The 18,262-nt window shown below is 43.0% G+C and overlaps 1 protein-coding gene and 1 long non-coding RNA gene across 4 annotated transcripts in view; one reads left to right on the forward strand and one right to left on the reverse strand.

Moving 5' to 3' along the window:
* Nucleotides 1-17,261, reverse strand: part of USP22 (ubiquitin specific peptidase 22) — a 106,021-nt gene extending 88,760 nt beyond the window's left edge. For 2 of the 3 annotated variants that reach the window (XM_083711612.1, XM_083711613.1), the window contains exon 1: nt 15,965-17,190. In XM_083711612.1, the coding sequence (XP_083567738.1) occupies nt 15,965-16,090 (126 nt within the window). In that variant the 5' untranslated portion in view covers nt 16,091-17,190. Of the gene's footprint in view, nt 1-15,964 lie in introns of all 3 variants that reach the window. The other variant, XM_083711611.1, reaches the window with a different exon arrangement.
* LOC310831398 lies at nt 16,841-18,059 on the forward strand. The gene is made up of 2 exons (XR_014557851.1): nt 16,841-16,940; nt 17,716-18,059. It is a non-coding gene; the product is annotated as an uncharacterized lncRNA (long non-coding RNA).
* Nucleotides 18,060-18,262: the final 203 nt, after the last annotated feature.

Here is an 18,262-nt window from a genome sequence, read left to right on the forward strand (position 1 = left end):
CAACTAGGGTAGAACAAGGCCAAGTCATTGGGGGAATAAGATGAAGGAAGTCCATAGCCAGCAAGGAAGAATGAAAGCAGAGTCTGAGCAGTGACTTTATGCGTGTAGTAGAGCAGCATGCCCTCATGCACCATCCCATCCTGCATACAAATTAACATGCGACTCATTTTAACAATCCATCCTCAAAAAAGTAAGGTGGGGAAGAACTGCATGTGCCCCAAGATGTGTATGTGATTGTGGTGATGCAGGTCTCCCCTTCTACTATTCACTGGACATTCATTCATTCACATATATATATATATATCTCCCAAAAAAAGTGGTCAGTCAAGATACTCACAGAGGAGCACTAACTCATTTAACATATGTGTCATATTTATTCTGGAAATACTATTGTTACTTTACCTCAATAGCTTGTTACCACAGATAAACCATTTTGCTGTGGCTGCAAGTCAACATTTAAGGAGCTCAGAAAGAGGCAGGAATACATTGTTACAACTGGCTATGTTCACTATAAATCTAGTACAACTATCCCTCATATATTCTTTAGAATTAAATCTATTGTATTTGAGCAGGGGAATGTGATTTCTAATCTGGTCATGTCTGGGGTGCAGGAGAATATATTTGGATGCGGAAGCTGCAATCCAACAGTTCCAAGGCAAAACAGGAAATTTTTATGATAGAAGAAAAGAGGTGTGATAGAATAGTTGTTTAAATGGTCAGACCACCTTTTGAGAAAGGGTATACAAAATACAAAATAATTTATTATTTATACCCCACCCATCTGTAACTTAAATGACAAGGTTTCAAACGAAGCATAATCTTATTTTTGTGACTGCATTTTTTGTAACTGTAGTTTTTAAATCATTTTTCATGATGTATTTAAATTCTTGTAACCCGCCCTGGGACCTTAAGGAGAAGGATAGTTAATAAAAGCACCGGCATGCTTAAGGTATCTAAACTGAAGCATTCTGGAGTCTAGAACTAGTATTTAGACCATCTAAGGAAGCCAATTCTAAAACAGTCAGGAAAGAAACCATCCCATCAAAGAGTACCAACAGAGGGATTGATTCCTTTAAGTGAAAAGAGATTCCCTTTGCTTTTGGGAGCATAGCTGAAACAGTTAATCTTTGCCAAGTCTTAAGCAGGTCCTATTCATGCCACCAGTTGTGGTTTTTTAAATCTTACACATAGACATACAGATTCACCTTTCTTTGTTAGACAATAATGTTTATAACATTATGTTGTAGAAAGGACTACTAGACAGAAGAGTTCAATTTGGCACGCTTGTATGGCTGTGGAAGCACAAATCGACAAGACCAGCAGCATGAACAGTTACAGAAGGACTCTGCCATGTGGCACAGAATCAACTCTGCTGGCTGGTCTACACCTCACTGCCCTGAACAAGGCAGGGGATTAAAGGGTTGGTTACTGCCAGAGCATGGCTGTGCACCAGACTTTCCTTGCCTGGCAGACAGTCTACTTGGAGTCATTGCCAGCTTACAGAATGTCCAGCAGCCTTCAGGCTGTTCCTTTCTACAAGAGCAACACTGCTATGGCAAAGCAAATACATGCTAGCATAGTTTAAAAAGAAGACAAAAGAGGTTCCACTAGTATCATGAATAGTAATTATTTACATCCAGAATTGGGATGAGAACTAAGCAAGACAATAAAGTACACTTACTATTTTCCCTGTTAAATCTGAAGAGCAACAACAAGGTCCTAATGCATTCTAGAAGCTAGAAAACCTAAACCATGCTTAAGAGGGACTATCCTTGTTCAAAAGAGTTTCTCTGTAGCAATATGAGGAAAAAGTTGTCAAATGCATGATCAATGAATACTGAAGCTTCAACAGCAAATTACCAAGTGTAGTTTCTGTAGCCTATATCACTCCTCCAAATGACCCTTAGTCCCTCCTGCCATTTTTTTCCTGACATCCATTATCTTAGCCCTTGGCAGGAATTATGAAGTATAACAAATACAGTAATTTTCCAATTAGCAGATCTACACTAAGGGTTGTAGGCAAACTAATTTCTACTCAGAGTAGACCCACCGAAATTAGCGTACTTAAGTTGGTCACATCCATTAATTCCAATAGGTCTACTCAAATTCTAAGAAATGGTGAATACAGTTCTAAGCATGCAAGCAGCAAATATTTGTAACGAAGGAGCACCATGGCAGGAATGAACATGCAGGCGCCTAGGATTTGAAATATTTTTTCAAGCCTGTCTAATATAATTTCACTTTCGGGGTATCAAGCAATGGTTTACAGGTTCCCCTAGATATCTGAGAGCAACAGACTTCACTGGGTCTCCCCACCCCACCCCTTTCCAGTTGCCCTGAAGCATAAAAATAACAAACACAAAAGAGGCATTCTTTTTCTCCCTCTCTGCAAGCACACACATGTCTATATGTATATGTATATATACTTATATATACATACAGTGGTACCTTGGGTTAAGTACTTAATTCATTCCGGAGGTCCGTTCTTAACCTGAAACTGTTCTTAACCTGAAGCACCACTTTAGCTAATGGGGCCTCCCACTGCTGCCACGCCGCCAGAGCACGATTTCTGTTCTCATCCTGAAGCAAAGTTCTTAACCTGAGGTACTATTTCTGGGTTAGCGGCGTCTGTAACCTGAAGCGTAACCTGAGGCGCCTGTAACCCGAGGTACCACTGTACTGCATCTGCTTCCAGAGTGCACATTTCTACTAAAAGAATATTCCCAAGTTTGACATTCTCCTCTTCTATACAATACTGTATGCATAAAGCACATCTATGTAGCTTTGCATGTTCTTTGTTATAGTCTTAATATTCTGCACACAAAAGAGCAAAAAAATCTGAAGTAAACGCTACAAAAGGGCCAAGAAGGAATTTATGAGCACTGCATGGCAAGCCAACAATTTAGCTTGCTAGTCATTTTCATAATGGTACTACAGTCCACAAGCAATGAATCAGGTATTCTAGATGCAAGGTTCTGCTACAGTGACTGGACTAAACAGTGTAGCTCGCAACAAAGGAAGTAGTACTCTGAAAATGAAAAGAATTCACAGTATTTGATACCACATCAATAAAGAGATTGGAAGATTCAGAGGAGCAAAGAGGTTGATTAAAGAGTCTATAGAATGCTGGACAAATGATCTAAGTAGATGAAACCAAGTAGGTTTGGCACACAAAAGAAGCAGTTTGAGATGGCAGGGCGAGATGTGAAATCTGATCTTCAATTATTTAAAAGGCTGCCATGAAGATCAATGTTTGCTGGTACTACCAGCGGGCCCAGAGTGTGTACAGAAAAGTAGATTTAATATAAATTATTAGTAACTGCTTTCAGAACTGGGCAATGTAACAGGTTGCCTAGCAATCTCATCCACTGAAGATATTTTAAGTAGCAACTAGGTGAACAATGGGGATGAAACAGAAATGTTGCAATGCCAAGGACTGAATTTGGGAGACCTCGAGTTTCCTCAAAAGTCGTAAGGATAGTCTTTAATTCTCAACTTTTTATACCAGAAACTACATAGTATCTGGGACGCGGGTGGCGCTGTGGGTTAAACCACAGAGCCTAGGACTTGCTGATCAGAAGGTTGGCAGTTTGAATCCCCACGACGGGGTGAGCTCCCATTGCTTGGTCCCTGCTCCTGCCAACCTAGCAGTTCGTAAGCACATCAAAGTGCAAGTAGATAAATAGGTACTGCTCCGGCAGGAAGGTAAACGGCGTTTCCATGTGGTGCTCTGGTTCGCCAGAAGCGGCTTATTCATGCTGGCCACATGACCCGGAAGCTGTACGACGGCTCTCTCAGCCAATAAAGCAAGATGAGTGCCGCAACCCCAGTCAGCCACAACTGGACCTAATGGTCAGGGGTCACTTTACCTTACATAGTGTCTGGCTACTTTATTCCGGCCTGAAAGAGTACCAACTACTCTGGAGACTGATACCTTTGATATGCCACATCTCAAAATCTTCACATATTACTGTAACTTCTGGGAAATGTTTCTGAAAACTGAACTGACATCACTGATGATTCTCAAGATTCCTAGACAGAGGAATGTTAATTTCAAACACCATTAAACTACTGGCAAGGCAACCAGAGAACAAATGAGAGAAACTGAAATAGAATGTTGATTAATGTTAATTAATAAAGTTCACAAGTTCACATTTATCAACAAAATATTCTATGTGAACTCAAAGCAAAGCCTGATTATGGACTAATGTCTGTTATTTAATGGGAGCGAATATTTAATTATTTGTACAGGACATAGGTAAGGGGAACTGCCCTACGATTGGTAGTTACACATAACTCAAGTCACCTTTCAAATTGCCAGAAGCAAATCAATTCATCAGAATTACAGCATATTTACTTGTATATGGAAACAGATAGAAATATGCCTAGACCGAGGCATGAATGCGCTATTTGAATTAATGAATCATATGGCTTTAATTTTTTTTAGGTGTAGATCTGACTGCCCCAGGACCAATGCAGATGTGTTATTCCATATACATCTCCCAATTCTCTCATCTCCTTTTACCACTTTACAATTGCTGCAGATGTATACATTGAAGTGATTGTATCTCAGTAATATCACTGACCAACAGGGGTGAAATACAGATCACTAATCCCGACACTTACTAATTGCTATGCTTATCCTATGAATCAATTGTTTATATTCAGAACCCCCATGTCAAGGAATGCAGCTCCACCTAAGCTTGTGATCATTGCAACTATGCTCTCAGCCATGAAACTTAAAAAAGAAGTGCACTGCCATAAGTGTATTTCCTTTTACTTCTTTCACACTAGCCAGCAACCCCCTGCCAAAGTTGGTGATCAGGTGTACACCATCCTGAGCTCCTTGGAGGAAACTGGGATAAAACTCTTAGTTATAAAGTTAAAACAACTTCAGGCATGCCCAATGGTTCATGCACACTTAGCAGGAGTTTCTCATTTCTTGGAACCGTGAAACATTATGCTACATGTACAGCCAACTTCTGTGTTAACAAGAACCACTCTTACTTTCCAGATTGCAACCCAGTAACCAAGAGATATATGTGGCCATCCCCCCCCCCCTTGATGCATGCCACAGTGAAGGCAGTGATACACAAAGGCTATAACGGAGCACTTGGCTATCAGCTGTGACAAAGCCTCATGCATGCTAAATAAAGAGGGATGCCAACATTAATGTGTGGAACCAAACACACACAACCCTTTTGAAAGTTAAATTCTTTTCTTACCACATAATTGCTAAGAATGTGAAAGGCTGCCGGTGGGGTGTGTGGGTGTGGGTGGGTGTCAAATAAAGTCACTTCCTATTATATATTTGGCCTATAAGCTACCAGATCTGGTCATTCCTGTGACAACACAAACTGCTTTTGAAGCTGCTTCGGCTTCACTATATACCTCAGGTTAAGAACTTAATTTGTTCTGAAGGTCTGTTCTTAACCTGAAACTGTTCTTAACCTGAAGCACTACTTTAGCTAATGAGACCTCCCGCTGCCGCCACCACGCGATTTCCGTTCTCATCCTGAAGCAAAGTTCTTAACCCGAGGTACTATTTCTGGGTTAGCAAAGTCTGTAACCTGAAGCGTCTGTAACCCAAGGTACCACTGTATAGCATAGGAGCTGCTAAACAAATCAAAGAGCCACTTGGCCACATGAAACTAGTTACATAGTTATTTGGGTCCTGACTAGATCTTTCTTATCATTTATTCTTCTCAGTAACCATTGATTTTGCCTCTCTCCTCTCTTGACCCCTTCCACTAGGATCTCCATCCTTCCAATAGTACCTAAGTAGCGCATGTTGTACAGACACAGTTGCACTCTACAACTACCATGACTGCTGGACAATCAGTTTTCTCATTATAGTCATGACTCATGACACTGGACAAAATCTCATCAATAAATTTTAGTATGAAAATACTTACATGTCTGGCAGTCATATAATTGGTACATTTGCATATACAAGTCATTGAACAAGGAAGCTATCATTTATATACTTACATTTTAAAGCATACTTTTAAATAGGAAATGAAGCAGACAATCAAGGCTCAAAGCAGAAGGGTGTCTTCTAAAGTAATTTGTACGGCCTATGTTAGTGTACAAACATAGCTTATTTTTGTTTCTTGTGACATTCATTCTATTATTTATTTTATTTTAAAGTGAGACACCCTGGAAGGAAACCAGTCTCCAGGAAATGTTCACAGCCATAGCATCACAATGATTCTAGACTTTAATGTGGTTAATTATGGAACTCATTTTAGCATTTTAAGTGTTCCTCTCCAGGCCTCTCATAACAATTGACAGACAATTTCTCATACCTCTGGAGTGTTCTTCTTTGCTGCTTAAAAGAGGAATAAGTGGCAGCTAGCAGGACTGTACCCCATTGTCACAAATGAAAGGATCTAACAGAAACATTAGTAGAACAGGAAAGAAGCAGTCTCGGTTTGTTCCAATTCTTTCTCTCTTTCCAAAATGAAATATATATTGTTTAGCCCTACAGCATGTCACACACAAATACTAACAAGACAAAAAGTATATTTCAAGCCACATCTACGCGGAGCTAAACCTTCCACTATAGCCATCAAAATTCTAATTTCTCTTTAATTGTTCATATAACAATATCAAATATAAAGAAAAGCCTCAAGTAACTGCTGGAGAACTTCAACCAGAACTATTCCTATCATACTAAATTCAAGAAAATTCTTTTCTTTTAAACGAGTATAAAAATGCAATCCAAGTATATTCCCCTATTTAATAAAATAAAACCAAGGAATTAAATGATATACCTATCACTCATATCTATTTACTTATATAATTTTTCCTTCTACTAATTCATTTTGGGTGGCCTTGCTCTTCCAAGCAAAAGGAGATTAAAAGAAAGGCAAATTAATCCTAAATTAATTTAGAGAGTCCTCCTAAATTTTAAAAAGGGGCAGGTTGTACTTCTACAAACCTCACTACTGGAGGAAGTAACAGCTGAATATATCATGGATCTGAATTTATTATGACTAGATGTTTGTAAGTTTAACATTAAGGGTAGTAGCTTAGCTCTACTCAGAACAGACTCGTTGAAATTAATGCACCTAAGTTAGCCATATCCATTAATTTCAAGGGGCCTACTCTGAGTGAGAATAGCATTAGATTTCACCCTAAATTTAAGTAGACAGCAAAGAATAAGAGTGGGTGATACATAATCCTCAAGCTAGGTAATGTGCAGTGAGACTACCAATACAGTTGTACCTTGGTTGACGAACGCCTTGCGAATCGAACGTTTTGGCTCCCGAATGCCACAAACCCAGAAGTGAGTCGAACGGACTTCCGGAAGATTCCGTTTGACTTTTGAGGTATCACAGTGTATAGGTTCTATCCTTACATTTGAAAAGATTATAAGGCTAGGGATCCAGAAACAAAGCACAGTATATAGCCTACATCATGGGTAGGCAAACTAAGGCCTGGGGGCCAGATCCGGCCAATCACCTTCTAAATCCAGCCCGAAGACGGTCCGGGAATCAGTGTGTTTTTGCATGAGTAGAATGTGTCCTTTTATTTAAAATTCATCCCTGGGTTATTTGTGGGGCCTACCTGGTGTTTTTACATGAACAGAATGTGTGATTTATTTAAAATGCATCTCTGGGTTATGTGTGGGGCATAGGACAGTGGACCAGCCCCTGCTGAAAAAGTTTGCTGACCCCTGGCCTACATGATTTATGAAGCCACATTTTTCCCCAGGAGCCAACTACTGCTATGTTTAAAAACAAAGGTTTGTTCCAAGTTGCAAGGTATAATTCCATACAGAACACAAATGAAACACAAGAATTATCTATTGATATCCATTAACATTTCTAATATTTCCTGAAAAAAGTTGCTTGGACAGGCCCCATCTACAGCTGGTACAGAAAACAAGCCAATTTACTCCTTCAAATATTTGACAGGTAAAGTAACATAGCATCAGTTTCTTTCATGCAATTCTGTTCACTATTAAGTTTGTTAATGATGTTGAAACAATGCAACTAAATTTTAAGCTACTATTATCAAGAACTGGACAAACAAAGTGATGCAAACAGAATTGAATAATGCAAATACAGTGGTACCTCGGGTTACAAACTTAATTCGTTCCGGAGGTCCATTCTTAACCCGAAACCATTCTTAACCTGAGGCTCACGTTCATTATTGGGGCATCCCGCTGCCGCCGGCACACAATTTCTGTTCTCATCCTGGTGCAAACTTCTCAACTTCTGGATTAGCGGAGTTTGTAACCAGAAGCATTTGTAACCCAAGGTACCACTATACAGTTGAATGGCAACAATATTCAATAATCAAATAGTTCTTCTTGGCTTTCATTCAGAAGTCATGGGTTAGCCTAAACATGGAGTTGCCAAAGTAATACATATGTACACCACGGACCCTTGAGGACTTCGCCTACTGCCCATTAAGCCTCTAATTCTCTCTCCATTATGTTTACCTCCATAATGAGGTACAAAGGGTGGTTACTTCCCCATTTCCATCCCTGAAAAGCACATGGAGATGGAGGTGCAGAAGAATGATTCCCTTTCTCACTTCTTGAGTTCATTTCAAGGCTCAGATCAGTACCTGAGTAAATGAGAAAAAGTGAAAGAAGGAAGTAGGAATGAAGGGAGAAAAATGAAGCAAGGAGGCCAAAGGTGGAGTACAGTAGAAGTCAAGAGAGAGAAGTGCCAAAGAACAGAGAAAGATGGTGTGTGAGAGAGTATGCATCAAATCTAATAAAACTGATCCTATTGAAAATACATAATTTTCCACAAGTTCCCACCCCCACCCCCCACCTCCAATCACAGATCACGTCTATCTCCATTGAAAATTATGGATATTATGCTTTCCAGCACTACCATGGTGCAAAAACATAGATTAGAGACACAGATCCTTATGAATCCTCACAATTTTTACAAGGGCTCTTTTTAATATCATCACCAAAAATGTCACCTTTGTGGGCACAGGTGGGATCTGTAATTTGTTGGAGCTTCTATTGTCATCCTATGTAAAATTCATGAAAATCCATCCTGATCTTCTGTGTTTTTTATTTTTGACTATGCAGTGCAAATATGCAAGCTTTAATTTGATGGTAGTGTTTGGAGATTCTGTTTAAAACCTTGCAAATTCAAGAGGAAAGAGGAAAATTCTACTGGAACTAGTTTTTTACCCATACTCATGGAAAAGCAAAGAGTGTGTATGCATTCTCTTTTTCTCTGTTGGGAAGGGGCGCGAGAAACAACCAGACTGAGGAGTATCCAGGGCACTCTTAAAATCCAAGTGTGCCCATGGGTCCAAAAAGGTTTTCAATCTGTGGACAATCAAAAATGTTGTTTAAAATGAAAGCTAACCATGGAGAGACAGAACATTTGAGGAAGAAGTTAAGAGCTTTTAAAATACAATACCTGTTCCTGAATAAAACTTTCACTAAGGAGAAAGGAACACTTATTTATGCCTTTACTATCAGACAAGAGTATGTTGCAACTAAAAAAAGGTAGATTGCTACCTCCATACGGGTACAGTGGTACCTCGGGTTACAAACACCTTGGGTTACAAATTTCGCTAACCCGTAAGTACAGTAGTAACTCGGGTTACAAACTTTGCCCCAGGATGAGAACAGAAATTGCGCACTGGCGGCATGGTGGATGCAGGAGGCCCCATTAGCCAAAGTGGTACCTCAGGTTAAGAGCGGACCTCCGGAATGAATTACAGTAAGTCTGTAACCCGAGGTACCACTGTATTTGACAGTTGTCAGGCGCTCAGATGCTCCATCAAATAATAGGTAAACAATCAACTGGCATTTTAACCTTATTTTTCATTAGCTACAGAAATACAAGAAACCAAAACATCCTGCAGTGCTGAAAGTACAAAGCACACAATAAGCCTCCCCAGGAATTATTTCGTTACACTATCAAGGACAGTGTCACATCTGTCATAAGCAGATTACCAAAACTCACCACCCATTCCAGAATGAAAACAGACATGTCCTGCAAGTTATAGGCAGATTTGACAAATTAACTCAACTTGCTCATTTCCAGTCAGTTCTATTTACATCACTCTTCTGATAACAAAGCGATTCAGAAACAAGTCTTCAGAATCCTTAAGATATGAAGATGTACCAACAGCAACGTAAGCTTCAGAAATCTGCACTGGTAGAAAATAAATTCCCAATGTGATATTTGAGGATTCAAAATATATTAGCCATTTCTTATTAAACTTTGGTGCCAATTCATTCCCTTCCAGTAAACTCACAAACCATCAGATACCTATCATTTGGCCAAATATTTCCCTCACCCGCCCCTAAAATTACATTCCTACTGCACTTACCACAAAACTGAACCTGTTAGTTTCCTGTTCTTGACTTCAGCTAGTCAGATTTTTAGCCTTATTGTGAACTGTAAAGCCTAGCCAAATTCAATAATAAAACAAGAATTATATACAGGCAACTCCCCTTTTATGCAGGGCTTGCGTTCCAAGGCACCGTGCACATCCATGGGACATATATAAGCCCATCCCACCCCCTTCTGGTGTGAAAATGGCACACACGTCAGCAGTCACACAAGTGCCAAACGCGTGCAAATGTGGAGTTGCCTGTATATGTATCTCTCTCTGTGTGTGTGTGTGTGTGTGTGTGTGTGAGTGAGAGAGAGAGAGAGAGAGAGAGAGAGAGATCTAACAAGAAAGCATGTATAATACAGCTGCCTCACACATTTCAAGATGGAAGCACACGAGAGGAAGTGGGCCCACCTCTTGCACTCCAGTGAGGAAAAGGAACTGAAGTCCTAAAAAGCACAGAATACCATCACACCCACACCACAACCAGCTAAGCATGACTATACAGCTACTGTGAAAATCACTTGTCAAGTAAAGAGAAAGAAAGGCAAAATGGAAATAGCTGGAAGTTAGGCAAGAAGGTGGAGCACTGTGAGAGAAGAAGCAAGTATATGCATGTGTATCATGTACAGAATGAAGAAGTAGAAATGGTGGCAAAGGAGTGTTCTTGGACAGGTGTAGGTAAAAGAACACAGCCATTGTAACAATAGCTTCTACAGAATCAAATTCTGTTGAAAATAGCAAGGCTTGTTTCCATTTTAAATGAACGCTTTAAAATCATTCAGAATTGTGGTCTGCACTCAACCAGTTTTTGTCATTTTTAAGTAATTACAAAATAAACCATGTACACAACAGTACTCATACCAAAGTCTCATTTAAAACCATTTCAGGTTTGGCATAATTTAATATAAACTTTGTTTTACTGTTGTAAAGTCAAAATCATAGTCTACATATACAAAGCTGCTGATATTCATGTCATTTTGTAGTGCAGTTTAGCTATGCACATTTCCCTATAGTAAATACCAGCAACAGCCATGATTTATTCTGGCTTCTGCAAGTCCCCTCCACAACCTCTGCAACAGAACTACTACTCTTGTCTCATAAGGATATATCCATAACTAATCCAAAATAATATTTATAATATGCAGTTAAACTGTGCAATACCAATGTCAATAAAAATCTAAATTCTGCATAGAGCCAAGGTGATGCAGTGCCACAACAGGTCAGAGGAAGTGGTTGTTAAAAGAAACAGGCCTAGCTTCTAAACAAGCCTTGCAGATTTTCTAATGATAATCATAGTTCATCTAACATTCAGGCCACTGAATTACAGTAGCTGTTATGTGCTTTTAGTTAGGCAATCCTTTCACTTCTAAAACTTGTAGAATCATACCAATCTTACTATGTTAGATACACCAAATGTCCACTTAGCAATTCTTGTTAATTTCCAATTAAATATTACTGGTCCAAAACACATATGAAATAAAACTGTCTTGATTGAGATCTGAGCAGTTTCCAGATTCTCAAGCTACGAACAACTCTCAATTTACGTGCATTTAACCTGTGCACATCCAGTTTCACGCGCTTGGCAAAAATAATTTTAAAAATTAAAAAGGGGATGGATGTCAGACACTAAATACTATAGCAATCCCACCCATTATAGCACCTAATGTGTTTTGACGATTTTGGCTTTATACAATAATGTAACCCCTGCATAAGTTGAGTGTCACCTGCACTCAACTCTTGTCTTGCAAAGAAGATTGTTAAATATTCTACACGGTGCAGTATTTATGACATAGTAACTTGCAGTAGTACAAAAATTAATGTGGAAAACAGCCTTCTTTCTCTGTAATAAAAAAAAAGAGTTAAGAATTTAAGACCAAAGCTGCATTAACTGGTGGCAGCAGGGGAGAATAATAATAATAATAATAATAATAATAATAATAATAATAATAAATTTTATTTATATCCCGCCCTCCCCAGCCGAAGCCGGGCTCAGGGCGGCTAACAACAATAAAACAGTACAAAAGTACAACACAAACAACACTCTAAAATCATTCATTATAAAATTAATTAAATTCTTGGGCCAGAGCTCCGCAAAGATTGCCAAGGGAGGGAGTCAGTCTGTGCCCTGGCCAAAGGCCTGGCGGAACAGCTCTGTCTTGCAGGCCCTGCGGAAAGATGTCAAGTCCCGCAGGGCCCTAGTCTCTTGTGACAGAGTGTTCCACCAGGTCGGAGCCACAGCCGAAAAAGCCCTGGCTCTAGTTGAGGCCAGCCTAACTTCTCTGTGGCCTGGGACCTTCAAGATGTTTTCATTTGAAGACCGTAAGTTTCTCTGTGGGGCATACCAGGAGAGGTGGTCCCGTAGGTACGAGGGTCCTAGGCCGTATAGGGCTTTAAAGGTTAAAACCAGCACCTTAAACCTGATCCTGTACTCCACCAGGAGCCAGTGCAGCTGGTATAGCAGCGGGTGACTGTGATCTCGCAGCGAAGACCCCGTAAGGAGTCTCGCTGCAGCATTAATGGAATGGAAAGTAAAATGTAGTGCAAAGTGTAATGGAAAGTAAAAGTAGCAACATAGTAGAAAAACAGCCTTTCAAAATCAAGGCAATAAGCAATGTTGGCAGTCGAGTAGGGAAGCAAAAATTGACACTTTCTGCCCCCTGCAGTTTATATTGATATCTGGATTTTTAAGATGCAAAGACTAGGAAGAAATAAAACAGGGAAGCAGATATCAAAAAATCAAATGATACAATCTTTCAGTTATTTATTGGATAGTCCATAGAGTAAAATGTAATTTTGCAAGGCTGTGTTCCTTTGACAAGGACTGTTTTTAATTACTGAATCTTATACTATCAATACTGCTGGAGACAGATGTTGGCAATTGTGTGTTTCCTTTCCCATCACTGAATCTTCAGTGCCTGACTTCAACCATCTAAGCACCCATTTACACTATTTTTCCTTTCCATTTTTGCATACCAAGTAGAATAAAGCAGTAGAAATCTCTCCTACAAAGAATGGCTTCCAAAATAAACATCTACTGACTCCAACACTGCAGCATCCTTCTAGAGAACAGGTTAGCTATCAGGCTACTTGAGCAGAAAATGCTTCCTCTTCATCAAATGCATACGTATTTTATGCCTCCACCCCACATGATGAAATTTTGGGTGTAATCAACAAAAGACAACCTTCCTTGAAATTCCAAAAGTTTGGCTTTAGTGCCTAAGCTTACAAATGAAGAAAATTATTAAATTATGACAGTTTTAAAAAGAAAAAGGCTCAAATTAAATATTGTGCAAGATCTCTAAAACAGCCATTAACATTGTTCTCTGCCTCCAACATTATAGTAAGAACCATTATTGTATTACTTCCCTGAACAGTGTCAAAGTCCTTCAAATTATTAGTGTAAAGAAACGTAGTAAGATTTAGAAACTCATTCTTTTGAACCATTCCAAAAGGTACAAAGCATTGCCTGCCTGGCCCAATCCTAAATGCAATTATCTGAATCTGCAGCACAATGAGAGGTAGAAAAACTGGTAGAAGAACTGTAGCCCTTTGAAATGCAAGAAAATATTCATATTTATGAATTTTACCTATATGAATTATGAATTTTTCCTATATAAAAGAACTAGCAAAAAGAGGTGTGGGCTGATATATTTTCGCCTGTGATGCTAGTTTTCTATCAGCAGGAAAGGGTTGGGGGAGCATGTAAAACTACCCCCTCCCCACAAAAACCTGCAGTCTGAAGTGGTCCAGTCCACTCTATCATCCCATTCTGCTGCATATGCAGACCAAGTCTTGGTAATTTGCAGGCCGGTTTTAGGGCCTAATGGTACATAAAAACAACAAACTCCCAAAATGCAAAATCTACAAACAGCTAAGTAATCATTAGGTATGAAACACACACTTGTAGTAGCTGTTATTTTCATGAAAAAAAACAGGTACACTGATACTTCTTGCATCATCAAACCAAGAGAAATGCCTGCCTCACTGACACCAAATCAGCAACAGTAACCACCTAACCTTCCCATATATCCCTTTTCAAATAGTCCTCCATATAACACTACACAAATCTAACATATGTCAATCTCATGTAAGCCACTGGCATAAATCACTACATTCAGTTGACATAAAAAAATTTAACCCAAGCACATCAGAATCTGAAATTTGCTCATTCCTGACACATAGATGTTTGGCACTGACTTGACATCTAGAATTTATAAAAACATATTTTTCCAGTTGTATATGTTTTGTACCATTGATTCACTGATTGTGTTGTTTCTCAGTTTGCAAAACTTGATTTCATCAACCTCTACATGAGGTACTATGAGTAAGACCCACTCAGAAAGCTGTTGGAGACTAACAGGGAGGGAAAGAAGGAAGGGGGAACATAGGTAAGAGAGAAATGTTTACAGAACTGAATTATCAGGAAAGTAATATAGTTTTTCTTCACAGTGTATATTTAGTTTGAATTCCCTCTAGACTAACTATGCAGTGAAATTAAATGTGACCGAAGCACTTCCCATCTCTGTATATAAATTCCATTTTCCCTCACATATACCTTTGGTCCCCCCTAACACACTCAGATGCTGTCCCATGAGATTTTCAAGATTTAAAAAAAAAATCCACATGCATCAATGGTGTGCAGAATCATTTCCACCTATTGTGTCCTTGGAAACAGGACTTGCTTCCTCTGCCTGCCTAGAAACTCCAAGTCCAGTCACAGCTTCTACCCCAATAACTTGCTCAAACCGCAGGGCGACCTCTCCACGCCCATCCCACTCCCCCAAAACCAACCCTTCCTCTTCCCTTCTGCAGCCTACACCCACCCACCTTTCCTACCCCCTCCAAACCATCCTTCATAAGTAACTCGGCTCGATAGAGCCACCCGCTGGGGGCAAGGATTACAGAAAGCCACTTCCCCCTTTTTCGGTGTGCCTCCACTTAACTTTTTAAAAAGGCAGCTAATTCCGTGTCAAAAACAGCCCACGATTGAGAGAGGCAGTCTGAAGAAAATACTTCAGCAATGCCTCCCCTACCCGCACACACACACACACACGGGGGGGGGGAGCCCACAAGTGCACAAAAGCAGGCCGGACATGCTATTTTGCCCTGTCTGGGCAGCTCTCGCTTCTCCCTCCCTCCTGCTCTATCCCTCCCCTTCCCAGGCGTGCTCTGCAGTTGTCCGATTCCGGGAAACCCTCACGCCCTCCGACACCCACAACAGGAAAGGAGGCGGCGGCTGCTTCGGCCACCCCCATATTTCAAAGCCTCGACGTCTGGGGACTGGGAGCCCCATCAGCCTTCCTTCTCCTGCTCTCCCCACGGCCGAATAAAAGCGGGTTTAGGGGCAGGGAAGGCAGAGCAAATATTTTTGACAAGCGATGCGGGACTAGCTCCCTGATCCCGTGGGGGAAGAGCTAAAGGCATATTTTGGAAATTGGGAGGGGGGGTTAGAAGGAGGAATCCTGCCCCCCAGCGGGGAATCGCTGCAACCGAGAATTAAAAGGAGAATCTGCCTGGACCGCTCCGTCCCGAGCCTGCCCCGCTTTTGCTGCTGGGGGTTCGCATGGCCATTTGCGCGCCCGTCGCTCTTTCCACACACCCCCCTACCCCAAACCCGCTTACTCCCCCTTACCTTTCTCTTCCTGGTCTCGGCCGACCCGCTCCACACGAAGCACTGGTAGATCACCCTCAGGTTCTGCTTCCAGTTCTCCACCTTGAAGCCGGTCACATGGCAGCACCCGGCGGCCGGCGGACTCATGTCAGACCCCCCCACATCAATCCGCCCGCCCCGCCGGCACGGCTTCTGCTAGGCTGCGGGAGGAGCAGGAAGAAGCAGCAGCAAGCAGCAGACGAAGGGGGGGGGAGCTTGAGGCGGGGGAATCCCAAATCGGAGCTGGGTGGGAGCGAAGACCGGGAAGGGGAGCCGGGACGGGAGGGAGGGATATTGTCGGGGCGGTGGGGACGACAGGGAGGGGAAGGAGGAGTCTCCTCAGTCCGGCTCCTTCGTCGCTGAGGGGGGCGACTGCGGGCCGCCACCCCCCTCAGGGCTGCTGCGCGGCCTCCGCCGCCCCCGCCGACTGCAGTGGTGGCGGTGCGCGGAGGGGGAGGGGAGCGGGCGGCGTGAGGCGTAGGGGGGGGAGGGGAGCGGCTCCTCTTCTTCCTCCTCCTCCTCCTCGGATTCCTCCTCTTCCTCCTCCCTCTTCACTCTCCTCCTGCGCCTCTTCTTCTCCTCCTTCTCCTTCGCCGCCGCCTCCTCGCCGCCGCCGCTTTCGCCTCAACCCCGCCCCGCCCCCGGCTGCTCCGAACAAAGCGCCGACGCCGACGACGCCACTGAGGAGGCAGAGCGCCACAAAGATGAGGGCAAAGAGAGAGAGAGGCGGGCTGAGGAGAATCTTCGCTGCCCGCCGCCGCCGCGCGCTACCTCATGGAGGCCTCACGGGAGAAGGAGGAGCGGGGAAGAGGGAGAGAGAGAGAGAGAGATAGGGAAGCCCTGGCGGCGGCGGCGGCGGCGAGGGGCGCGGGTGCCGCTGCTGGGCGGCCGGCTCGGAGGGGTGTGTTCTTCGCCTCCGGTTCCCCCTCAAGTCAGTCAGCCTCGCGAGCTCGCCGGGGTTCGTGTCTCTTTAAATCTCTCTCTCTCATCTCATTCCCTTTCTCGCCCCCCACCCCTTTTCTGCGATGTGTAATGGTCCTCTCCTCAAAAGACGGAGCGAACTCAATCGAAGCCCCGCCAGGCCCGTAGCGGGACAAACCAACTGGGAAAGGAGCGGGGGTGCGGAGGGGGGGGAGAGAGGGAGAGAGAGAAAAACGAGAGAGAGGGAGAGAGAGAGAGAACAGCGCTTCGCCCATGAACCGCAAGGAGGCCCGGCGGGTGCGGCCCTATTGGTAGCCGTCGGCTTATGTCCCTCCCCTCTCCCGCTTCCCATTGGCCGCCGCCGCCTTCCCTTACAGCGGGAGGAGGCGAGGGAAAGAAAAGGCGGGTTCGCCTGGGCCCGTCCCACCCTCGGGCCCCGTTGATTGACAAAGGAAGTTGGGAAACCGAAAAGGAGGGGGGAGGGCAAGGGGGAGGAAAGGAGCACATGCTGCGGTGCGGGGTTGTGGATTGGAGGGGCCGCCCGCCGCTCTCACGTCACCGGGTTGCGGATTGGCTGGGGAAGCCATGTCAGGGCAAAGGGGCCGCCTTCCCCCAGGCAGCAAGCAGGATGTGCGGGATTGGGGGGGGGACATAGAGCGCCGCTGCTGTCATATCCGCTTAACTTTGCAGCTTCTCTGTTACCCCAGTGATTCCTTGCAAGGAGGGAGGAGCTGAGCTGGATGATGAGGATGATGCTTAATTAGCCCTTGTCAAATGCCCCGTTTTCTTCTTGCCCGGCTCCGGTTCTGCAGATTCAAACCTCAGCCCTGCTTGCCGACACACCAGTGCAGCCAGAGCAAGCCCTGCTGGGCAATTGCGTTTCCTCCACCCGGCTGACCTTGCTGCCGCCTCCCTTGTGGTTCTCCACGTGCTGTTTTTGCGTTCTCCTGGGCAACTCTTCCTTCACACGAGCAATAGAAGAGTAGAGGCTTCCCTCCCCGCCGAGAGGCTTCCCTCCCCGCCGCCGCCGCTGTGCCTTGCATTTGTAAAATCTAAAGGATTTTCTTCGGGTGGTGTGAACATATACAGTAGCGTGAAGAGCCGTTTCTCCGCCCTCTTGAACCATGCCCCCCATATAATAGTTTCTATATACTGTGTGTATATGTGTGTGTTTGCCTATAAAATACAGGAGTGCATTCGGAGTTAATAAGGAAGGCAGCAAGGTTCTTGTTCCGCAGGGGTAGGAGTGTTTAGTGCATTGCAGCAAACAGTAAAGAGTATTTTAGACATCTCAAAGACTTTAACACAATTTGATGATGGCATGCCTTCATGGAGTATCACAAAGTTAGTGCCATCTAT

This window comes from Podarcis gaigeae (genome assembly GCF_964106915.1).
Source record: "Podarcis gaigeae genome assembly, chromosome: 14".
In the NCBI taxonomy this organism is placed as follows: domain Eukaryota; kingdom Metazoa; phylum Chordata; class Lepidosauria; order Squamata; family Lacertidae; genus Podarcis; species Podarcis gaigeae.